Source organism: Anas platyrhynchos, chromosome 3, assembly GCF_047663525.1.
Source record: "Anas platyrhynchos isolate ZD024472 breed Pekin duck chromosome 3, IASCAAS_PekinDuck_T2T, whole genome shotgun sequence".
In the NCBI taxonomy this organism is placed as follows: domain Eukaryota; kingdom Metazoa; phylum Chordata; class Aves; order Anseriformes; family Anatidae; genus Anas; species Anas platyrhynchos.
Window position 1 is genome coordinate 10,096,864 of NC_092589.1, and position 26,071 is coordinate 10,122,934.

Genomic DNA, 26,071 nt, shown 5'->3' on the forward strand with positions numbered 1-26,071 from the left:
GCGCTGAGCTGCAAGTGTTTCAACTTCTCATCCACTTTACCTCTTTTCTGTGATGCATATCTGTCAAAATGAACAACACAATGAATGGACACAATGAATTTGAAGATTTGGTATGGCATGAGATAAAGTGGGATAGGATAAAAATTTGTGCTACTTCTTGGATGCGGAAGAAAACCAGAAAATAAAGATGAGTGATGTAGAATTAACACAACAGAGAGATTACTGTCTGTTTACTGATTGATCATGTATTAATGATTCTCCACTGTTACCTTTAAGCATAAAATTCCAGCAAGACTGCATTTTGATAACTGTTTCCAGCCCTAGTGTGCTAAATACCTTATCTCTGTAAATTAGAATCAGTACCTTGCAAAACAGGTTTTGTATTTGCTCATTACTGTTCATCTGAAAGTTAACAAAAGAGTACTGACTGGCTGCAAAGGTTTTTTTCATTTCTGTTCTCCCTCTTTCTTTAGTTTCCTTGCATTCATTGCAAACTAGCGTGTGCAAAATAGAGCCAATTCTCTTAGCATTTAAGACAGAACTTTGTTTCCAATAGATGTGTTTCCTGATTCTGCATATATTATGTGTATTTGTAACATTACGGCCATCTAATTTCTATGATATATTTACATACGGTCTAGACAACCGTTTTATTTCTTACGTGAGGTTGTTATATCTGTTTTTATTACAATAGCATAAAACTCTAAAAGCGTGCAGCATCTCTAAAATGTTACTGTTTGAATGTTCTGGCCTGTTTTCTTTCTTCATTTTGTACTCAGTTTTGTGCCTGCGTATGAAAAGTGGTAGTTATGTTGACCTAATGGTGAGACTTCTGGACTATGCCACTTCAAAGCTTTGTGATTTTAGAATCATGGTGATGCTCCGAGGGAATGTGTAGGCAACAATTCGTACTTTTACATCTAGCATGTGATACTTCTTGTTTGAACTTCTTGTTTGACAAACTTGAGTTTGCAAAAACTACAGAAAACTCTAATAAAAGATGCGTTAGTTTTTAATTGGTAATGACTGTCCTTGTGCTAGTGTTCAAAGAGGAATTTTGCAAAGTGAATTCTTTTTATTGGTGCTGATTCCTCATTTCTGTGTGCAAGGCTGAAGTCACAGTCTTATCATCTTAAGGAAACATACAGTTCTGTTTTGCTGCTCCGCCATACTTGAGGGTTTCCAAAGTAGGCTGTGGTCTCTGTGGAAGAGATTTTGACTCATCTTGTAAAGCTTTTGCTTGCATATAAATGATTATCTAAATTTGTCGTGTGGTTATTATTTCTAATAGCACATTATTACACTTGAGATGTATCCCACTGAAGAGGGTATAAGGTATCTATGGTAGTAATTTGAAGTGACCAGTGCAAATTGCTCTTTTTGGTTGTTGTGGTAGATTGAAATACTGCAATAAGAAATTGTGCTGTACAAAGACCGGTGTCACCACATTCGTTATGCAAAGGTCTTGAGGTAGTCTGTTATGGATGTGGCCTTACTGTGTTTTATTCTTATTTTTAGGATTCTCCTTTTACAAATGCAGGAATGGGGTCTAACCTAAACCTTCTGGGTGAGATAGAATGTGATGCCAGTATAATGGATGGAAAGTCATTAAATTTTGGAGCTGTTGGAGCACTGAGTGGTATGTTACTTATGTATTGTAAAGCTAACTACTGATTTATGTGCAAAGATCAATCTTGTTCTTTTTTGTTATGTTTCTGGAGGGGGGTGGCATTATAAAATACTTCCCTGTTTAATAAATTCTTTCCCTTTAAGGGGAGAAGGAGGCATTCCCGCACACTGAAATGCTGCTTTGTGTTGTTGCAGTGTGTTGTCTTGTTAGTTCACTGATAATCCTTTGATGCAGCATGATCACGTGAGAAAGTATTCACCAATGCGGTTAAATTTGCTCAGATGGCTTTGGAGAATGAACCTTTATGATATGATAACTTCATATGAAATTGCAATTATCCATCTTTCTACATTTTTCTTTTTTTAAAAAAAAAAGAATACTAGCATTTAAATTCCACTCGCTTTATATTTGTTTTTGTTATCTGCCACTTTGGGGAACTTACTGTTACATAATTCAGTCATAAGGTTACCTGATAGTTGATAGTTAGTCTGTTAGTTAAACTGGTCGAATTAGGATACCAAGGAACTGAGATTTCCTTTACAGTGTCAGAAAGCTACATAGATTGCTCAGCTCAAAACTGAAGCTTATTGTTTATTCTCGAGAATGGGTTTAGCTAATCATCTGTCAAGCTATTTGCCTGTGACATAAAATTTCTGTTTAATATGGATTTTTTTTCATTATAATTTTTCTCACATGAATAGTTACATTTTTATTATTTGTTTTGTGAAACTATTGCGAGGTTTGATGAATATGCATACAGGATTTATTTAATCTGAGAAATAATGTGTTTTTCTTCTCCTTTTTGCCTAGCTTTACCTTTTATTACAAAACAAATATACAGTCCCAAATAGGGATTGCTGAGCTCTTGCCCTAAGTATGTTCAACAGCCTTAACTGTTACCATTGAATAACTTTTCTGACAATGTTTCAAGCTTTGTTCTTTATCCTAGAACAGTTCTGAACTGTGGTAATAACTTCCTCATGTAGATATAAATCTAAAATAAATAGTGAAATGAAGTGTTTCAGGGCTTGCTTGTTACAAAAAATACCCTTCAAACCATGGCAAAGGAGAAAATGAAGGAGTGAGAAAAAGCTAAACCTGAATCCTATAATCCCTGTTCTGGCCAGGTAGATCCAAATAAAAGCTTTTTCCGTCTTGAAAAATTAATACTCATAAAATGTCTTTGGCCTGTAGAATACCACTGAGTTAATTTTGAGACTTCTGTGGTAGGCAGTCACTCCTAATATTTCAGTATGCTTCTTTCTTTAAAAAACAAAACAAAGTTAATTAAATTAGTTAATTAAAAGGCCTTGCCATCACTGATAGGACATGTGAAGGAAAAACTGATAAAAAGTGTTATTAAATCAAAACATAGCACCCTGAGGTATCTCTTATTGAATTGCCAAAGCCTTGGAAATTAAAGGAAGCTGACTTCCATTGCCAAAATGAACATTAAAATGCAATGTGGAAAAATATTTTAATGTTTTGTTCCTTTTTTTTTTTTTTTTTTTTTTTTTTTTTTTCTGCTAATTTTTCTTTTCAGGGATCAAGAATCCGGTTTCAGTTGCAAATAGGTTGTTGTGTGAAGGGCAGAAGGGAAAACTCTCTGCTGGCAGAATTCCACCTTGGTAATTGCTTTGTTCTGCTTGTCTTTATTTTCGTCTTATGTCTCTACTGCATGTGATATTTGAAGGCTATATCTTATCCAAAGAAGGCTGATGCTGCTTTACATACCAGCTAGAGTGTGCTTTTTAAAAGAAGCTAAGTTTTGTTCTCTGATCTTGAAACATCTTGTGCACTTGATGCAGCTGCGTGTAGAAGTATTGTGGATAGATGGGGATGTCAGGTTGTGATAATTTCTGTCTGTGTTATTATTTCCAAATTTATGTCATACTGAATTCTTATGGTTTTTACTATATAATTTTGAAAAATCTGTGAATGCATCAAAATTAAAGTGAAATTCTACTACCTTTACCTCTGTTTACCTTAAAAAACAAGCAAGAACACAAAGCTTTTAAAAAGTATGTACAAGAATCCTGCTTCATTGACTATGTGGCTTTATTTTGTAGCTAAAACATGAAAATTTCCAGTGTTTACTTGGAAGTTGTTTTAAACATGGTTTCAATAGTATTTACAGCACCAATGAAAACATGCTTTATTGATATCGGTATAATACCTGTATGAAAGAGGAAACTATTAAGCACATGACAACTTTGAATATTACTGGAAAGAATCCAAGAATTGTTTTGGAATTGATTGATTTTAAAAGCATCTTATTTTCATCAGCAGTTTAAATTGACAAGGAGCTTGAACTCAAAGTGGTTACCTCAGTTATCGTACTCACTGCAAAAAAATTGCTACCATTTGCTCACTGACTGCAATATTGGCAGATGTATTAAATCAGCACTTATGTTGTTTGAAATTCCTGTATTCAGATTTACAGATTTTACTTTCCTTACTGTGTTATTCTTCCTCTAAAACTATCCAAATAGACAGTCTCTATCTGATAGTACACCATTCCAGTTTAAACAGTGAGGAAAACTACTATTTCAGTGTTCTGTAATGCTGCAAAGGTAGGTCACAGATTGGAAACAGGCATTCCAAAACCAGCCCATCAACAAGCAGATGTTGCATTTAAAATTGTTTTCTTTACTAAAAATAAAAGAAAGAGTGATTGTAGTTAGCGAGAACTTCTTTTTTTGGAGGAGTTAACTAAGGTTCAATTTCAGTTGCTGCAAGTAGCTTATTTCTTGAGATTTCAGGAGAAAGCCAACATTTAGATAAAATATATTAAAAGGGGGTGTCAAATGGGGTGGTTGTTGGTTTTGTTTATTTATTTGTTTATTTTCAGGACAGGGGAGTTTTGTGGTCTCCTACAGGAGCAAGCACTTGTGATTTAGTTTTGTCTCTACCATCACAGTATTTTCTCTAATTGTGGCAAGGAAGAGTACCTGGGATAGTCTGTATCCTATTTCAGCATGTTTTCTGTAACTTCATGACCTAGTTTATGTCACAATAATTTTAAAAATAACTGAATGGAAAAGAAGCTGTATCTGCTTGTCCTCAAAAGACAAGACTAAAATTTTCCAACACTGTGCAAGGTCTTGACTAACAAACGATGTAAAAGACAAGGGAGCTCAAATTGTCAAGGTGAGAAGTGAACTGTTTTCAGAGCCAACACATTCAGCTTATTGTGCAAATGCTTTGGATTTTATTTACCTATACATATTTCGATTTTTCCTTCCCCTTTCTGAATTTTGAGTATGGATTTTATTAGAAAAAACCTAGTCACCTTGGGAACAATCCGTAGTAGTGGAACACAGTAGCTTGCTTTGGTAGATGCTCCTGTATGTGCAGGGTGTCCTGAGTTTGGAGTGGAGCTAATGATCGTGGTAGGTGATGACTGTTGACAATTTCATGCCTTGCCTTTCTGGCAGGGCTTGGCGTAACACGTTCTTGTTCCAGGAGTGAAACATATTCCAGCACAAGCTGGGAAAATATGTTGTCAAGTAGCAAGAGAACAGCTGTATTTTTGGCGTTCTTCCCAAGTGTTAGGCTTTCAGTAACAGATTTTTATTTGTGAAGGTACACAAGTTTCATCTTGTTTCTTGTGGGCAAATAGTGTGTTGGAGAGTCTCAGATAATGCATAGCCTAAGAACCTATCTTGTTAAAGAAACCTGGTGGCAGAGACAGCTTCTATAGCATGAACTAAGCTAGCTTCTTGTTTTCTGGCCAGGATGTTTGGCACAGGACCACATGAGAGAAATTCACGAACTGTGAGATCAGTAGAAGTGGCATTATGGAGGGAGAGGCTTGTCTGTAAGAGAGGCAGTTAGTTTGGCCTGTTTACCACTGTTCTGCACCCATTTGTACAGTGACATTTCAAAATGGCACATTTCTAATTTGCTGTAGAAGAAATTCTAATGAGTGTGAATTTCTTTATTTGGAGATGGTAAGTTTATTGGGGAGGAGCGATCAAGTGTCCTGACTGGTACATGTATGCAGTTTGCTGGGAATTGCTCTGAGGTCTGGTCATTCTTGAACAATATCTTGTTGTTGAGTTCAAAACACAGAATCCCACTATCCAAATTAAAATTTAAAAAGTTTCTAGTAGAGAATCCCTGCATGGATGAGTGTATTTGTTAAAGCTGTTCTAAGGTCCTTACGCCTTCTCTCATAGTTTGTTCAGCTTGTTGTTGGCAGGATGTTCTCTATCTGTGATGCAATGATAGAATATACCGAACTCTTCAATGTTACATATTATCCTATAAGACGTTCCTAATTGTTGTATAACTTTACAAAAGAAAGAACAATTATAGTTGCACAATTGCACATTGGGTGGATCACTGAGAATCATCTTTGGTCCCAGAATAATGGATTAGACGTTTTGTACTAATAGCTTTTAAGGTTTTTTTTTTGATTGTTTTTTTTTTTTTTTTTTTTTTATTTCATATGCTGAAATGAGGGATACCTGATCTTCCTAAGAGAAAAAAGCTTATTTACATCTTTTACTATTTCCTTTATATGTGTAAGGATTGTAAGATGGTACAAATAGACCTAAATGTCTCCTTTTTTTTTTTTAACAATTCTTTTGTATTATTGATTTCAAAGTTCATATTTCCATCCATTTTTCAGTATTAATAATAATCTATATGGGAAGAAGGACTTCCCCCCTCTCCCCCCTCTGGACATGCAGGATTTTGCAGTTCTCACTCCTGGGATGCACGGTGCTATAGACAGGATATGTATGCTGGGTAACTTGCAGGGCAGTGCATAGTCAAGAATGTGCATAGATTGATGACTCACCACCTTTTATCTCTGTTCTTGATGTCATCTCAATAATTTCTTCAGTGCAAGAGTGATTTCAGAGTGATTGCTGCATTTTAAAATAAGCATTACAAAATTTGTTACATTCAGGATCACCTTGACCATCTGTCATGAACCTAACCCTCTTCTGCCACTTCTGTTCATCTCCATGTAGCCTGTCTCCATACAGCCCATATTAAATGGTCCTGTTTGGATCAACCAGTGCCAGGAGAACCACGTTCTTGTGAAAATTTGCCTAGAAGGACCATTTTAAGGGTCCTTTGCCTACATTTTCACTTACTGTGTTGTAGTTTCCCTGGAATTGGAAAGCACCTCTAAACATGGACTTGGTGCTGGGAGGACTTGTTCATCTTCTGTGTGTTTGGAGCCTGTACCAGCTGCAGGGCACTCTTCATTTGATACATTTGCAAGAAAGATCTTTTTATCTTGTTTGTGTAGAACCAGCTTTCAGAGTAGCAGAGCACAAACTCTCATTCAGCCTTTTTTGTTTGTTTGTTTTCCCTTTTGGGAAAAAAAAATGTATTTTAAACTAGCCTAAAGGCTTTTGAGACTCAGCGGAGGTTTGGCTGCTTTCTGTAGCCCACTGGCTTTGTTCCCTATTTTCCCTCTTCCTCAGTTAATCATGCTTGGTGGGAGCTGTCTAGGGTTCGTTTTGCTTTTATGCCAGCTTAAGCTATAGCCCTGTTCATGCTTGCCTGCTGCAGCTCTTCTACATAGGTATATGGATGTGTCTTACGGCACCCGAAGTAGCTTGCTAAATGCCTGCTGGTTCCCACCTTCCCACCTCCCTGTGAGCTGAACCAGATCACAGAAACTTGCTTTTTGGGGTGGTGTGAAGACTATTTAGTCTTGTTTAGATTTACAATTATTTGGCTACCTGCAGAACTGAGTTCATGCTGTATGTCTGTAGGATTTGCTAACTAGCTACCTCGGTATCAGTTTAGAGGAGGGAGTACAGGTGGTATGGATAACAAAACACTGAGATCTTGATTTTTTGGCAAACTGATGATTGCAACTCCTCTGTGATTACGTTGTCCTTTCAGGACATCTGAAGTGAAAAATTAAAACAAACAAACAAAACCACTAACTATTCTTTGGGACCAGAACAGGAAAATGGTTTGCCTGTGTCCACCTTGTAACCAGGGAGATGACTCCAGGAATTAAGGACACAAGCAGGAGCAAAATAAAAGTCACATTACTTAAGTTTTGAACAACTTAGTACTTCTTGAACATTCTTGGGGGCTTTATTTTTCTTGCTTTGTAAATACCAGTGACTGTTTTTGTGTCTTTAAGTATAAAACAAGCAAGCAATTGTGAGATGTCAGGAAAATGTAGCATTTCTGACTGATCTGTGCTATTCAGGTTATCATCTGTATGACTCCTAATATCTGATCTTGGTACTTTTTGCAACTACCCTTCCTCTATTTTATTCAACAGGAAGCGATTACTCACTTCCTGACAATGTATAGTTGAAAGAAAGCTTCCTTTAGTCAGTGGTGGATACTACTTACTTCAGTTTGGCTACAGTTTGCATTTCTCTCTTATGTTAATATGAGTGACAGGTCGTTTCTTGATCACTAGCTTACCTAAAAGGAGACACTTGAGTTCTCCCAAAGTACCCGGTACCTTACTCTACAGTATCTTGCAACATGAAAAAATATTTATCTGGAGCTACACTAACAATGGTAAGAAATACATGTTTAACAATTCAAATTCTTATCTAGAGAAACTTTTTTTTTTGACACTTAGGGAAGGAAAGACTGAACTTGTAATGGTTGTGTCATAGAGAAGATGGAAAGTACCACTGCTAAATACTACATCCCGAAAGCTGCAGGTGTCAGATATAATACTATCAAGAAAATTTGCAGCAGTAGTAATGCCAATAAATTTTCTTTATCAATAACGTTCTCAGGAATTGATAGTATTATGTGGCCAGGGGGACTTTTGAGTAGCTAAAATAACTTCTTTTAACCTCATATTCATAATTCTGATATTTCAATAAAGCTTTTTGAAATTACTCTAAGTTCTTAGTCTTTGCTTCTTGTGCCCATTAGGCAGTTGTGGTATTCTGATTTCAAAAGGGAAATAGGAAGCAGTGACTGGAAACAGGTGTCCTTTCCTATGTTGCTGCTGTTGCTGCTTTTCAAGGGCTTTCTGAAAATGTATAATCTTCAACTACCACATTCCCTTTTTCAGGGAATCAGATTAATTTATCTAAGGGGAAGTGGTATAGATAATTGAGATGACTTTTTTTTTTGTTTTGTATTCCTAAAAGGTACATGTCTGTGTGTAACTCTTGCCATCTTTCATTATCATTGCAGTAAGTGCTGTCTCACTGCTTTAAAATGTTCAGTACTGACTACAAAAAAAAAAAACTTCCCAATTGTTTTTTGCCCCACGATTATATTAAATACTTAATGGACTTGTTTCATTTGCAAATGCTTGATAAAACACCATGAGATAGACCTCTGTCTTTCTAAAGCAAACTTATTTTTAGCTTGTGTCGTGCATCCCAAAGTAATTCTTGATATTCCAGTAGCACTGACTAACTTCACTGGAAATGTCGTACCATTCTTGTGTCATTCATCCCATGTTGTTAGTCTTCAGGATCTGACTTAGCTGTTATAGAGAGCAAGCCTATGGACAGCGCTGTGCTGTTTTAGCTGCAATTAAGAGCTGGTGCTATTTGGTAATTCATTTAAAATTTAATAGCACTTTTTTTTTATTCAATAGTAAACTTAATGTCAGAGCTGCATAGTCTTTTAATGAAACTACCTAAGGTTGCCAACTGCTTATAGCTGACTCTTCTGTGAAATGCAGACAGCTTACAGTTTTTAAATGACCAAACCAAATAGCAAAAATAATTGCAAGAAAAGGGGGATTTGTTATATGGTTTTGTTTAAACTCCCTCTTCTGTGTCTCCTAGCTTTTTAGTTGGTGAAGGAGCTTTCAGATGGGCAGTTGATCACGGGATACCAGCATGTCCTCCAGGTATCATGGCTACAAGTGAGTAAACTGGTGGTATGAGTAGGAAGAACAGGACAGAATAATTTAAAATAGTGCCTCATACGTTGAGGTATACATCATGTCGCTGTTCTTAACATTCAACTAGCTTACGGTATTATGGTGTATAAGGATGGTAACATTTAATCATTTTATATTAAGTATCTAAATAGCAAAAAGTAAGAACTGTTACTTCAGCTGCATTGTAGCAACATGTAATTCAAATGAATTTGTGATTCTAGGATTAAATATAACAAAGGACTTTTTTTTAATTATTACTTTTTAACCAAAATAGAGACTCAAACAGCTCAAGTTGTAATCCATCTTGGATCCAAAAAGCACCAACTATGCACGTATCTAAATAGGCTCAGATTCTGTAATTACATCCAGCTCTGATTCTTTGTCCAGGATTGTGTGGTATAAACAGACCATTATTATTATTTATTTTTTTAAACTTAGCTAGTCTTTTCTTCATCTAATATGGTGGAATGATCCAATCCAGCATGACTCAAAATATACTGTATGCTAAGAGTTGCCAGGTTTCTTATAAAAGCCTTCTTTTTTCTTAAAATAAGCAAAGTTCTTGGGGTATATTGATAAACCATGTACAAACTAGGCTAAAAATTTGTGCGTGTACCCATGGAAAGAAGGATGTAGTTCCCCTTCCTTTTCTTTCTCAGTCCCCAACCTTTTGGCAAGTGCCCTTACCATTAGTTTGTAGCTTGCTATTGTGGCGAGAACACGCCTAATACTTCCTATTTTTCCCATGCAGGCAAAAAGTCAGAGTTTATTACCAAGAAGACAGACAATTATACATTTTTTTATTTTATTTTATTTTTTTACAGTTTAAAAGATTACTGCATGGAATATGTGAGTAGTCCTGAAATCAGAAATTGAAAACCAGGGCTGCTATTAAGGCTTTTATTGGATGTACTTCTAAATGTAGATAAACATCCAGAAGTTGCCATTCAGAGTTGCTAATACTCAGCACTCAAATGTAACCCTAAGCAGTAGTACTGTTACACTCAATCATACCAATTTTCATACATATTCATGATGCATTTCATTTTGAACAAAAAATTTTGATTTCTATTCTCACATGACTTAAACTTACTCTATCTATTTGCTGTCCAGAACGGTATTTGCAGAACAACTTTTGGGCTCAGTTAAGCAAAACAGCTTTATTTCTGTGAATTTAGAAAAAGGGAAAAACTCTTAAAGGATTTTTTTTCAGATGTATTTGCTGTGTATGTGTAGGAGATCCTCCAGAAGGAGAGTTTCTTGGCTAGGTCTGTTTGAATGCACAAACATTTACCCTGTTTCTAGTACCACTGCCTTTCTGTTGTGACAGAGATGATCAGTTTCTAACGTTAATTTCCAAATGTTCTTTTATTTGCTAAAATGGTCAGAGCAAATTTATATATGAAGGCTTAAAAATAAGGATGACCACTGCTCCTTTGGTTTACATAACACAGACTGAATTTACACTGGAGACATACCAGATGAATAATCTCAGTTGATGTATTTTCCACAAACTAGCTCCAAAACATTAGTGATTTCTTTTTGTCTCTTCAGCACACTTAGAATATAGTTATTTGGCAAAACAATTTCCATTAAAACAATTAGCAGGATTGTGAAGTTAATCCCATTGCAAAGTCAATGCGGGAATGTCGTTTCCTGTTGCAATGTCCATGAATAAAGTATTGGTATCAAATATTGGTATTGAAGTAGTCAACCACCTCCCCCTCCCACCCGCAGACGTACACCCCACTTCCACCCAGGTTTGTGTGCAGTGAAGTACCCATATATATGATTATATGCTTGAGTCACTGCACAGGATGGACCTGATGCAGGAACGAGCTGATGCTGTGAGGCAGGCTGTGACTGTTAGGACTTGCATGCAGACTATCAGAGAATCATAGGATATCTGGCACTGGAAAAGACCCGCAAGGATCAGCGAGTGCAACTCCTGGCTGTGCAAAGGTTTTGCTCGAATGACTTCAGTTTAGGGTACTTGAAGGGTATGCTGGAAAAATAACAGTGGCAGAGATACTTTGTAATAATGAGCAATTAACTTAGACCGAATTCTTCACAGATGTTCTCTAATTCTGTTGCTTTTCCATAGCTTAAATTATAGTCCATAGCCAACCCAATTTACAGAATGGAGGTGTTTGACAATTATAGCCTTGAGCTTCAGATTCCCTCTCAAAAAAAGATAAGATGAACGTGTCCACTATTTAAATAACTAAAATGGATATATAAGAAAGAAAAAAAAACCTGCCTCAGCAACTTAAACATTGTCATTTTCCTGAGAACTGGAGTACACTTTATTGTGCAGTGATTACACTAGCTTGTACATTTGATTTTTCTTTAAAAAATGAAAAGGGCAAAACTAAATAAATATATGAAAAATCACTTTCAGAAAATAATATGTTGATTTCCTTAACAGTCCTTAGAAAAGTTACTCTCTAAAGTTGTCGGCTTCTGGTTAGTGAAGCTGGAAGGTAACCACTAACACCTTGAGTGTTACATGCAGTTGTTGTAACTGAAAGCAATTGGAAACTGTCTCATGGGTAACATGCAAAAAAGCCAAAATTGTTTGTTTTTTTCCAGTGTTATTAGTGAATTCAGAAATTGCAATGAAAGAGAAAGCTGTTTCCAAGTAACCACAAAGGATCTCATTTGAAGTGAGCTTTTGGACTACATAATGCAAGGAATTTCAAAAATTGGGAGAGGTTTTGATTATGCTTGCTATGTAGAGTTTTTGTGGATAGTAAGGGGGTAAATTAACTTGAAATGGTCTAACTGTTGGGTAGCCGTGTAAAGTGCAGAACCAAAATAATTGCCAAATGTCAGGGAAAATATGCCAGTAACTTAATTACAAACAAACAATAACAACAACAAAACACCAAAAAGAGCCCCACCAAGGCTCTAACTCAAACCGTAGACATATACTTGCAACAAGCATCAACAAGGAGAACTAGGTGCATATGTTCTGGCTTCTTGGTGCTGCACATGGAAAAAATATTCTTGGAGAACACATTATTCTCTCTTCCTTTTCCTGGACCTGAGAAGGCAAGAGGAATGTTATACTTGCTATGAGGCTTTGGGATTGTGTGGCTGGTTTTATAGTGATGGAGCTCTCTGTATGATCAGTTACAAAGAAAGCTGCATGATCAGCTTTGTGGTCACACTCCATAATTCTCTGAGAACTTCCAAAGCATTTGAGCACCAAACTGAAATGATGTTTTAAACCATGTTCTTTGTTGAACTACATTAAGGTTATGTCAAGGCTCACCTGCTTTGTCTTCTTCGGTTTGCCAAGTGTGCAAGGAAATGGGATTTCTACTGTATGTAGAAACCTGGTGGCTTCCAATGGAGTGAGTGTTTTTTCTTTTATTAAAAAAAATCAAAAAAGAAAAAAAAATAAAAACTGAAATGCAATCTGCTTGCATTGCCTACAGACTGCAAAAAAGCTGAATTTAATAATTCCTGCCCATACTAGAGCCCATACAAACTTATGCTAGCACTTCGTTACCCTGTGTAAGAGAGACTGCTCTGAAAGTGTGATCAAAATGTTGAGTGTAATTACAGTTTAGAAATTCTAATTGACTGTATCATGCAACCTCTCATGAATGTTGAAAGTATACTTTACTCTAAATTGGCAACGTAAATGTGAAATACAGCTTCAACTGCCAATATCTCTCTGCTTGCACTACTGATAACCAAACCACTTTTATCTCTGTTTTTCAGTCCAGCCTACAGTAGATGCAAAACAGTTGATTTGACAAGGATAATGCGGTACAAGACAGCATCTTATAATTATGCATCTTTGATGGGTGATGCCATCAGCCCTGGCTGGGTGGGAATGTGTTATGATGTATGTAATGTGAAGGTGGATCTACTTTGTACAACTGTGTTTGAAAGGGGGAGTTCAATTTCTAGCAGCCTAGAAACTGGCACAAAACTGGATATCGGGGTTACCAGCCTTAAGGCCTTTTATTTGTGAGATGGTAGTTATGGCACTTCATTTAAAATCCGACCAAGGTATCACAAAGGGGCTTTAAATGAGAACGTCAGTTTTATATCTGAAGCTGTGGTAGACCTAACCTAGTATTTGCTGCTAAAACAAATCAGAATTACTGCACAGCTAATGCTGCTGAGCATTGTCTTCCTACTTGACATAACATGGGGCTGCTTAAGTATACAGTCTTTAAAGAGAAGGGGAAGTACACTCGTGCAGTGTGCTTGTACCTCTAACTCTAATGGTGTGGAAGGGACCATAAGCACTTCAGTAAATTGTATTCCTTAAGAGCAGGAGCACCTACATCAGAAACTGGAAACCAAGTGTAGCTAGAATTGATGCTTGAAAAAAAAGGAATGAGCAGAGTGAATGTTTACCTCCTTTTCCCTACCCCATTTGCTGCCCTAGACAATAATCTCCTGAGTTAGGACTGATTCCTGCATACCTAGAGGTGATCGATGCTATTTTATGCCCTTGAGCCCACATTAGTTTCTTGCATCAGTAAAGACCTTTACAGCTCAACTATGGTTTGTTTGATTAACTACCTCTTTTTCATTATTTTGAGATCTGCTGAATAAAATCTGCTGGTTTATCATCAGTCACTGACTCAGAATCCTTCTTCAGTTCTTCTGCCCTGTGCTTACCTTGACTAGCTTAGCATCATCAGCTTGTATCATTGTTTTGGTACTGCTATACGTTGCTTTGGCATTCCAGTTATAACAGGCCATTTAGTCTGGCTTTGTTTTCTCTTACTTTAACCATAACAACATTCTTTATTATCCATGTAAGGATATTCCATTTTACCTTACGACTGCTTTGTTCCTTTAATGAAGGAGAGACGTTTCTAGGTGCCATGCAGGTGGTGGTACTTCTAGTGCCACCATATGCCTCCCTGTGCATCAGTACTGCCAATATTTGGCCTGTCTCTTTTCTAACCCCCCTCACACCTCCTCATTTTTTCTTCCACTTCACTGTTATTACAGTTAGAAAAATGTTTGTTGTATTGCTGGGACTGTGCTAGAAGGTTCTGTGATTTGGTTCTTCGGTTTTAGGGTGAGAACGAAAGAGATCTGGAGAGAAACTCAGGGGTTTGGGGGATTTTACTAGGTAGCTTGCTTACCTGCTCTGTGTAGGGGACTTTCTGAGTTCATATCTTAAACCAAGTTCATATCTTGGTTTAAGAAACTAAGAAATATCTTTCAGAAGATGCTTCTCTTTAATAGTAAGAGCTGCTACTTCTGTTCTATAATATGCAAATTAAATGGGCCTGGTAAATGCAAGTTTCATTTGCACAAAAAAATAAAAAAAAGTGGTGTGAAGGCTCTCTGGATTTGGATTTGGACATAATATTACAGATCCACTTGCAGTTCTGAAAGTGCCACCTCTATGCAGGCTGTAAGTTAGCCTGGAAAAATCTGGTGCCAAAACGCCCAGCAGATATTTTGAGTGAAAATCTTCCAGGGGGCAGGAAAAGCTGCCTGATGAAGAGGAAGGGGTTTCTTCCAGGGTGTAGTAAGAAATGCTATATTCAGCAATAGTTTACCCTGAGTCCTTGCCATGAAGGACAGATCTATATGGTGCTCTGAAAAAATAGGTTGATTCTTTTGTACGCTTCTGATGCCGAGTATTTTTTTTTTCCCTTTCATGTTGCTGTCTGTCAAAGTATGGCGACATGGGAAGTAGTGCTAGTAGTCTTTGATCTCAACAGAAGCATAAGTGGTGTTAATTTGTCATTTAAAATGGCTTTGTTAAAACGAAATTTATTTTCCTCTGTCTTTATTTGTGCCATTTATTTTAGCAACTGCTCAACAGAATTCCTTGTTGGATCATTTTAATTCCTGTGGGTTAACTAATTTGCTAGTATATTCCTTTTTAATTTTCTTCTCTCCAATAGTTGCATTCTCTTTTAATACGGAGTAAAAAGATAAAATGCAGAAAATTCCTTTGGGTTCTTTCAGTTGACTATAAGAACTGCCTGCCAGGGGGTGCTATACGATTGGGCAGAGCTCTGTGCTCCAGCTGTACTCTGTACTCCAAAGGCTTAAGAAGAGTTTTAGTTTTCTTAGTATTTTCAATTTATTGTTTGCTTTTAAACAGGCTTGCTGAATGCTCATAGCTTGCATAATGTTTTGTTGCATAACAATTTGTAATGACTGTAATAGAAACGGTAGAGTTTGTGTTCCTGGCTTTCTGTTCCACCACTGTAAATACAAAGGTATTGTCCTGACCTTGACTTCTGATTTAATGATGCTAGAAGTCTGTATCTGTTACTTGATTTTGAAAACTTTAATTATCCACTTAAATATCTTGTGAGTTTTTAGCCTACCCTCAAAGTACTAACGTGAATTGGTATGGCTTATAAAAGCAAGGAAATTTTATGGAAATGTGGACTTCTTATTAAAAAATTTTTGCATTACCTTTGAGCAAGAAATGTTAGTGTACTATAATAAACAGCTGGTCAGCTGCAGGCCTGTTTAAAGTACACAGACCTAGAAATAATAAGTAGATATGTATCAATTTTACCATTCTAAAAAAAAAAAAAAAAAGTCTTACATTTTGTTCAGCATATACAATTCAGTAGTTTGAAGGAGTCCATGAACAGGACAACTGTAACTTTCTCTCTTTAATAATATTTTCTCTTACCTATGTTCTTTGGTCCATTTCCACCATTTCTTACAGGCTGTGAAAGATGACTCAGGAGAAGTTCTGTCTAGTGTCTGTGAATAGGATGCCTAAGGCCATCAGTAATGCTACTGGAAAATTATCAGAGGTCTAGGAGTTAGAGAAGACTGTAAAACAGTAACTCAGGAACTTTTTATAAATTTATAAAAAAAAATTATAAAATTTTGCTTTTGTTTTAAGTTCAATAACTCCTATTCTGTTTGCTGGTTCATTCTAGATGGTTTAAGGTCCAGAAGCTTACACGGTTGTGATCACCTTGTACCGTTCTTTCATTATGAACCCTATGATTCAAAGCTAGTAATCCAGATTTGACTTTTCTTGAATCTAACACTGGAAAAAACACCATTTTAAGATTCATGGACTTAGATTTTTTTTGTGCTGCTATAGAAATCAGATTGTGGACTTTGTCTGTATCCATCATTTGTCTGTATCCAAATGATCTCAGTTTCTTGGTGTTCGTTCCAGCTGGTGCTTACAACTGCTGTCACTGAGAATTTGTCAATGTGCACGTGTACACGTGCCTCAGTACAGCCACGTGCCTGCGTGCACGTACAGCAGTAGTTTCCAACAGGTCAGTTTCCTCCAAGGTCAGTCTCAAGGAGAATATCCCTTGGACAGACAAAATGTCAGGTCAGCTTGAATCCTACCCTTGGGGAGATGAAACTGGGAAGGGCCTGTAAATATGTTGCTAAAACTTTTCGTCATCAGAGTTGATTTTGAAGAGCTTTATCAAAGGAGGAGAGCATGCAGCATGCAAAATTGATGCATATACAAATGGAAATACAGAAAATTGTTTTTGAAGTTGTTCTGTTTTATGAATCAGAAAAGTCAAGTAGGGTCACGAGGGTTGCATGAGACAGGTGTGTGCAAGGTGACTAGAAGAGAGGATTGCTGCCATTGCTGCCCTGGAATCATTTTGGGAGCACGTGACCAAAAAAGACTTAACAGAAGTGGTATTAGGGGGCTAATTGGATGCTATAAGTAAGCCTGGTGTAGTGTTTGCAGTGCAGAACAGCACAGTGTAACCTCTGAGTGCTAAGGGTTTAGTTCAGTGGTCAGGAGGAATTATCACGGAAGAGCGGTGTGGAACGGGGAATACAGTTGTGTTTCATTTAATCGGTTGCTGTATCATTATATAGTAAACTGTTAAGATTTTGGGTAAAATATTTACTTGTATATAGTATAACATAGTACCAGGAATTGTGGGAATGATCAAAGATCCAGAGCACCAACAGGGTTAGTACAAGAGATGAAAAAATGACGTAGAATTTTTATGGCAGACAAGTGTCACACACATGACATCTCTGAACCGACTCAGACCAATGTTCTCTTTCTTTTTGTTCCACTGACCTGCTTACTGCGGGTTACTTTCTCATCTATTTCCATAAAATGGTAATAATGATGTAAAAGCCCTATTAAAAAATGTATTAATGGCCTAGCCATGGTCATACATGTGTAAGATGAAGAGCCTGTGCTGATGAATTATGTAATGAAGATTTTGTGGTTCTTTCTCATCCATGTGCCCAGTAATACTGGAACCTTTTCAAACTGGGAAAACCTGTAATGTTCTCACTTTGAGTGAGGTGTTCCTGTGAGATTTTTCTTCCACATTTATAGGTAATAAATAAGCACGTATTCTGACACCACCTCTGCTAATACCAACCACTCATGCAGGTGAGGGGTGTTGAGTAGGTTCTGCTTCTACCTGTTCTGTGCTCAGCCACTCAACCTACTCTGCAGGAAAACCCCTGTGCTTGTTTCAGCTTCCACAACTCTGCTGTGACTACGTATTCTACCCAGTGCTTCCACCACTGACCACGAATAGACCCAAAACCTAGGGCTTTTAGGTACAGAGTGCACGTGAAGAGTTCCCGTTGGTACCTTGTGGGGTTGAAGGGAGAACGTGGAGGACTGATAAGATGTTTTCAGGCCCTCGAAGGTGATTTGTTCTTAAAGGTACCCCATGCTGCATTGCAGGGGCTTGTGACAAGTGCCATAAATGTGAGAAACTGAAGTCCTGAGCTTTCAATAATGTTTTGGTTCTGCTATGCTTTTGTTGTCAGTCATTACACGTCTTTCATCTGGATGAGGCCTGAGTATGACATTTAAACGCTCACAGACAATCATTTTGTAAAGCTGTGGGTTTTTTTGTTCTTTTTTTTCTTGTCTCCCACCAGCTCTGAAGTAGTTTTATTTATGACAGTATGTACATAAATGAGAAGGCAAAACAGAAGGGCTGTTTATATTCTGTGGCTTCTGAGATGCAATTCTTTTAAGATTGAATGTACATACTATTACTGGATAGTAATCGTCAAGGATTTTATCTCGAGGCACGTATTTGATTTTCATCTAAGCTTTGAAATTCTTGAGTAAATCAAAGGATGCTGTACTAAATACCTTTCCATATATTCCAGCAATACCTCTGGACTGTGCTACAGCAATTTTTCAAACTAAAATCCCGTCTGTTCCCTTACTATCCTTTTCCTAGCTTCCTCCCCTTTCCCAGTCAATAAGCTCTATCTCTTGCTTCCCCTTTTCCTTGGCCCAGGTGCAACATCAGGCTGATGTAGCTATATTGCATTTGTTTTAGGAAAACATACCTGTCTTCAACACTGTGTTGTCCTTTTCCTCTTCTCAAGCTTGGAATATGCTGTCTTGTTGGAGAAGGTGAGAGTGTTTTTTGTACTGTCATTTAGGACAAATGAAGTTTGTTTGTGTCCTTGCACAGCAGAGTTGAGTTTTTGTTTTGCCTTAGATGTAATTTGAATTATGAACCTGCTCTGTGTTTAGGTGTTTCCCTTCTGTGTACAGTGCTTATTTTCAAAATAATTTTCCAGTAGGCTTTACTTCATCTTGTATGTGTAGTATTAAACGAGTACACTTTAATTCTGCTTTTTTTTAGTTCATTAAATGTTTTCTTGAACCAAAACCTCGCAGTATGTTCTTTGACAAGGATGACGAACTTACAGAATATTTTCAGGAAAAAAAATATTTTTTCTTTCATTTAGCATGAAGCTCACTTGTATTTTCTAGTTTCCTTTGTCACCTGTAGAACAAGATAAAGCAACCAAGTTAACTGCCCAGTTAAATAGCATTCCTAGTGGTTTTACCTAGCTAGGTTCCTGGAAAGCAGGAGTAAAATGGGGGCAGGCGGCCTTTTACCTGTTATTAGCTGTTATTTCCTTATTATGGAAAAAATCAAACTTAAGATTCCAGACATTTTATTTTTAATTGGTTATCTGCAGTTGGGCAAAAATCTGTGTCAGAGGAAGAAAGGGAAATGGCTAGGTTTTGTTTTACTAACTCGTCCTTTATTTCGTGATTCTTGGGTCAATTTGGAGGCATTTTTGGAGGCATTTATCCTGCCTAGAGGAATCACTGATAATAGTTATTTCCCATAAATAATGAAAGGCAATTATTATCAGTCTTTGCTAAAGCAACATTGTCCTAATAACTACTGTAAAGTTGAGTGGTGGAAGAAGCTGGGAAAGTTTGTGTATTTTTTCGAGAAAAACACTATGCTAGCTTCCTTATCATAGGCCATGCTGTGTTTGTCATTTAAGTGTCATAGTAGTTATGGTGGTGTCTGCTGTACAGGGAGAGGATGAAAGAGGAATGACATAAATTAGGATATGGGAATCATTGAAGATACCCAAAATTTGACTGCATAAGTTCCTGTGCAGCACTTTTGCACTGGGCTTGCTTTTACTAGGAGGCTGGAGTACATGACCTCCTGAGGTACCTTCCAACCTATGTCATTCAATGGTACTAGAAAACTGTCTTCTCCATCTGTCTGCTGGACATCTGACATAGATTAAGCTACACAACAAAATATGTGCCACACCATCTCCTGGGGAGACCTGCTCATCCAGAAGAAGAGTCTTTGTTGGAGCAGACCACCACTGCTCCCCCATGAGATCAGCAAAGTAAAAAAGCAGTGGAGAGAAAATGCACGAGTCTTTACCCCAGCATACAGTTAAAAGGCAGTTGAGCTACCCGTGAACTGAAAGTATTTGACACCTCAGGATGCAAAATTATTGCTTTGTATGAGAGTCATTCGTTCTATAAACAAGGACAATGTGGTACATTGCTAGCCCAATTTCCTACTTAATTTTCCTTATCAACTAGTAAAATATGTAATTCTTCTTCTGTATATATCCTTGCTTACTGCTACCACTTTGAATTAATAGTGCCAATGAGATACTGTGATCAGTGATGTCCTTCAAAGCAAATCCTCATTTTTTTATTGTTTTGAAAAGACAATATCTTAAAGCAGAAGGTAAAATCTGAAAATTGTTTAATTGCTTAGCTAGAGACTGAGGACTTGAATGGATGGAATGTATCTATTAAACTTGGCGAATGTCATATGTAGTGGAAGAAGAGGCTGAATGAGTAGCAACCAAGGTATAGTTGGAGTGATGATGCTGAGAGGCCATATAACAGCACCCTGGAAAGCTGGCAGAGCAGCTAGGAACTAGCCCCTGTGTTCCCAGTTTTGCTGTGATCCTTGAGCATATGTTCAAACTGGAAGGCATGCAAATATTGCAGAAGACTTCAGAATACCACTCACATTCAATTCTGGAGTACAAGGAAAACACGTTCAGGTTTTCATGTATGGGCTTGTGTTGTACCCTCATATTTGTCTTTCTTCTCTGGTTACACAGCTTTTTTCTGAATTGGCAGGAGCCAATGGCAGCAGTAGATAACAGGCTTAGGCATATATATCCCCATGTAATAGCTACTTCTTGTGAATACCAAGGCCAGGCACCACTCTTCCTCGCTCATATAAAGGCTCTGCTCATAGATATTTGCTGTACTTGTTGAAGTTCTGTCAACTTGCAAATTTTCCTGTGTAAAAGTCCTGCTAAAAACAGTGTTCTGGCTTGGTTTATTTGGGGATTCTTTGGTTTAACAAATTCTGTTCTTCATCTGTGGTTAGTTTGTTTACTCTCCCTGAATTAATATTATCAAGTGTTTGGTTTTTACCTCTTGGACCTCATTTCCAATGTTAAAAAAGTATTGACCAAAGTAGCTACATCTATCAGCTCTGTATGGTAGGAAGAGTTCCTTGCGTGGTGATGGCAGATGAATACATGCTTACAGTTTTAAGAAACTGGTATGTGTTATTTTTTTTGGAGAGAAATTCCGTTTTTCTCATTATTTTTAGGTTATATACTTGAATAATTGTGTCAGGCTAAGGTTGTTTTTTGTGGACTTGAAACAGATTTAAAGGAGAGTATCTGGATTTTGGTATCTGGATAGGAAGCTTGAAAGAAGTAAAATGCTCAATGTCTGTACTGTGTGAGAGCTGTAAATGAAAGCGTTGTTTTCTTCTGTCTCTGCAGTATTGATTTTATTCATTGCCTATTCTTGCAGCTGTTCTGGTCTTCTGAATAACAGGGATGTAGCTGTATTATGAATTTCATTTAAAATGACATTTTAAAAAGTTATAGTTTATAGTTTAAATAGGAAACCTGTGCTTTTTACCTTCCACTGAGTTAGTGACCTACCTGTGTATACCTCTGCCCTCCAAATAACTTATATTCCCTGTCTGAACAAGTGACAAAAGACATTGTTCTCCCCTCTTTTCTCTACATTTCAATGGAAATGTTAAGTCAATATGTAGATAATAATAAGTCATAACTGATTTGAAGTAAATTTGTCAATATCTGCAGGTTACTCATGGACTGAAACTTGTAAAATGGCAACTTGTCATTTTGGACTCTTCAGCATAACATTTTTAAAATATTTTTTTATTGCACTTTAGGAAACACTTAGATTCTGAATGTGGGACTTAGATGTGGAAAATACATGTTTGTCTTTTCAAGACCTAGGTGGTCTTTATACTGTGTTGGATTATGGAACATAAAAATAGTGCTTGATTACCGTGTGGCTTTAAATATATGGGTAAACATACAGATATTCAATTAAGGTAATAAAGTAGTAGCCTAATTTTATGGATATCAGAATGAGCTCACATGGTATCTATTTACTTGTCAGCAGTCAAAAACAATAATTTTAATGCAAGCCATTTATTCCATTCTCTTCTGTGTAGTGCTGCTACTTTGCCAAACAGAGTGATATTTAGACCGACATAGCTTCCATATGTGTTCTGCAACTTGTTTCTACTAGTTATTTTACCCATCACTGTTGCTGAACAATAGTAGAACTTTTTTCGTTTAGGAAAAGTTGTAAACATCTTGTACTGGAACTTAAATACTTTTGTTGTAGGCTTTTTTTATTGATGCTTTTTGCTGAGAATGTGGGGAAGGAGACCTCCAAAATGTAAACTTATCAGTATTTGTTTAAGTTAAGTAAGTTTTATTTAGTTAAATGGTTTTGAAATATTTTTATAGGGTTTAGTTTAGCAGCTTTTAAGAGGAACAAGAGGAAGCTGGAGTTGGCCGAAAAGGTGGAAACAGATCTCATTCAACTTAAGAAAAGAAGACAATCAAATGAAAAGGTTAGTTTGTGTTTCAAATTTTATTGTGTCATTGTAAGCTTACAGCTGATGGCTAATAAATCTTGTGTTGTACGTATGATCAGACTAATGTAGCCTCAAAAGATTCTTCTCCTTAGCCACCCATATGTTTGGATGATATAATGATAACAGTGCAAATTAAAACTTTCTGCCTTGCTATTTGGAAGCCAAGCTCTCGCTTTGGATTTGTCTATGCTATGGAAAATGTATTTTGCCTATTTTGAAGTGGAAATATGACAAATGTAAACACAAACGGATAATTATTTCCTGAAACATTTTCTTTAGCTTGGGATCTCTGTCAGTGTTTCCCACTTTTTAAATGTTTCCTGAGTGCACTGCGTTATGGAGCTGGAATTGGTGAAATTTGAAATATCAGGTAGGTAAACATGTGCATCTGTGCATGCATCTAGCATTGACCTGGCCCCTATTACTTGTACTACAAAACTATTAGGACTCCCTCTGTTTCCCTCACTCTGTTAGTTTAAATTTAGAGCCTTTGTTATCGTTTGAAAACGTTGATCATGGTATTTGTTCTTACTGTTAAATTTTAGCTAAATAAATTAAATCCTTGTGCTTTATGTGGGGCCTGTGGCCATTTGGGTTGGCCGCTTCTTTTTGCTTTGGTAACCTGACTGACCACTGCCTTATTTAGTTGCATATGTTGGTATAAATAATATACAAATCCTAGAGAGTTGAACTACAGAGAATGCAACTTTTTTTTTTTTTTGCCATGCAAATGCAAACCAGTGATAAATTCAGCATTTTTCTTCTTGGTTCTCAGATCAGGACTTTTCTGTATCAGGGTGCTAATTTTCAATATTCAGGGAGGTAAGACCTGTAAAGAAAGTAAGGCTAGAGGAGGGAGAAAGTTATTTACTGGCTTTGGAACTTTCCCTGTTCACGTGACTTCATGCATTTCCTTGTGAAACTTCCATTTCCTAATGATGTTAAAATGTGACTGAGGGAGGAGGGGTCTCTGTGTAGTATTGGAGTTCATGTAATAAGGGGCAAGTCAATGCTTGAAACATATGCCAATGCATGAGCTTACCGACCTGCAATTTGAAATTTCAAGGGCTCCAGAGTCATGTGCAGCACTTGTGGGAGACCCTGAAAGGCCAGTGATGGTAGGTAAAGGAGGTGATCAAATAGAGCTCTACTCACTGGTAAGTAATGCAGTAAAGTAACACAGTGGTTTTGTCCACATTCTGGGTGCATCTTGTCCACGGAGGGGGGGTGAAGACCAAACCATGCTGACAAAGTGGACTGCTTGTCCTACTGCACAGAGCATAGGATAAATGCAGTTTTAACTCCTCAAAATGAAATAGAAATGAAAAATTCTGTGAGAGCAAATTTTACAAGAACAGTAGAATAGTTCTTGCTAGGCTGTTAGAAAGGGACTGTTTATCAAGGATGAGGCACGTGAACTGTGATCTCCAAACTCATATTGTCAAAGCCGAGCTCTCATAAAATCTTAAAAATATGTTTTATAGCTACTTAAATACATGAATACTTAAAAGTGACCATTCTCGTTAAGGTTAAGTTTTAATTGTTAAATACTCATTTTATTTTTGTATTTATTGTGCTTCTCTGGAGCTGGGGACCTGTCCCTGTAAGCAAGAGTTGGTAGCTGTTTTTTTTTCTTTGTCTACTTTCAGTCTCTTACCTGCTTCATGTGCCGCAGTATTGCACAGTTGTTATAAACCCTGGTCATTTTTCATCTCTGAAATTTGAGAAGTCAGAAGAAGAGCAAGGTAGAAAGGATGTTAACAAATTTAAATCTGAATGGAAAATATAACTGAAAGGATTAAGTAAAGATATAGTATCGCTGATCAAGAAAGACAGGTCAAAATTAACTGGAAGCTTAAGCTGTTAAGTTTAAATTTAACCAGCTAAAAACGTACAGTTCTGAAAATGTAGCTTTTGATAAAAAAATTAAATATACTAATCTGTAAAAGAATGAGAAGCTGTTAAAATGTAATAAAATTCCATGGGAAAACTAAATACAAACTACATAACAGATTATTTTTAAATTGTGGTACTACATTGTTAAAACTCCCAAACTGTTTTTGAAATTGACTTGTTAATATAAATTATTAGCTTAAGTTAAATATGGAATTTGTTAACAGATATGGCCAAGTAATAATAAAGTTTCCTCAAGAACTTGCAAAATTTTGAAGTCTAAGGTGTTAAATTTATGAATTAAATACATAAAAACCTACGGGCAAGCAAGCTGGATCGCTTATAGTCCGTCTTGGACCCATATGGAATTTGGACTTATTTTAGAGTTTTGACAGTCTGTTAAGTTTGCCTGCTTTAAAATATATATATATAACATATATATATATATATATATATATATATAAAACATATATAATGTGTCCATGTGTATCTATCTATCTATATATATTTAAACTTTGTGAATTGTAGCATTTAACATATTTCTGGTGATTGTCTTGGTATCAACTTGACAGGATCCTGAATCTTTCGATGTTCATATGTTTTGTCGAGCTGAAACGTGTCATTGAAAGTCTTTAAGGCTGAAGTGTAGACATTCATGGTGTCACAAGTGTGTAAAGTCAATAGTGTTGAAATGGGAACAAATGTAGAGATAAATCTAGAATAGATTCAATCATGTATTTTCCCACTGGATGTGGAATAGAACTGGTCCACGCTGGTTTTGAGTTTGCTGAGTAAAGGTAAAAGTAACAGCAGCAGTGATTCTTTTTCTAATCACAGTCTACACCCCAGCCCCTACTTCTGTTCTGTGAAGCAGAATGCAGATTTGCTTTGTTTTACTGATACAAATTTCCTTCAGAAGGCTGGGGGGGGGGGGGGTTGCGGCATGTTAAAAAAGGCATTTCCCTTAAAAAAATAAAAAATTCCAGCCTCCTAAGTTTCCCTATCTTAAAATAAAATCAACCCAAACAAGCAAACTATACCGCTGTATTGCCAGCAAATACTGATATGAAATAGATCTTCTTATAAAGAAAATAATTTTTAAAGAAAATAATGCTGAAGAAAGTTTTCATGAGACATATTTGTAAATGCTTGAGGGTTTTTGATTAAAATATCTCTGAAAAAAAATGTGGAAGGCAAATATGCAAGTAAGAGCTAGATCTGAAGTTAGATGACAGATTGAGCAATAAGATGCTGCAAAAAAAAGGCTGCAAGCATTTTTTCTTTGCTGTCAGATGATATGGAAAACATACTGATCTATTCTGAGCCTCATCTATCTAACGTGTATTTCTGTTCGTTATGGGAACCCCAAGTCTTTGATTTAACATGAATTAAGGTTATACAGGTGGCCTTTATTGTGGCATTTCCTAACTTTGATGGGCTTGATTTTCACATCTGTAGTTGTCTATCCATCTATTTTTTGTTGTGGGTATAATTTCCTTTGATAAAAGTGGGGGCAAGGGATAG

The 26,071-nt window shown here is 36.7% G+C and overlaps 1 protein-coding gene across 8 annotated transcripts in view; it reads left to right on the forward strand.

Annotated features, from left to right (window-relative positions):
• TASP1 (taspase 1) overlaps window positions 1-26,071 on the forward strand; it is an 83,497-nt gene that overhangs the window by 13,011 nt on the left and 44,415 nt on the right. For 6 of the 8 annotated variants that reach the window (XR_005264513.2, XM_038176956.2, XM_038176958.2 and 3 more), the window contains exons 5-8: window positions 1,519-1,639; window positions 3,174-3,258; window positions 9,385-9,464; window positions 22,524-22,630. Coding sequence is in view for 7 of the 8 variants with exons in the window: in XM_038176956.2 (XP_038032884.1) it covers window positions 1,519-1,639; window positions 3,174-3,258; window positions 9,385-9,464; window positions 22,524-22,630 (393 nt within the window). In the remaining variant the exon portion in view is untranslated. Of the gene's footprint in view, window positions 1-1,518; window positions 1,640-3,173; window positions 3,259-9,384; window positions 9,465-18,757; window positions 18,835-22,523; window positions 22,631-26,071 lie in introns of all 8 variants that reach the window. The other 2 variants (XM_038176952.2, XM_038176953.2) reach the window with 2 other exon arrangements.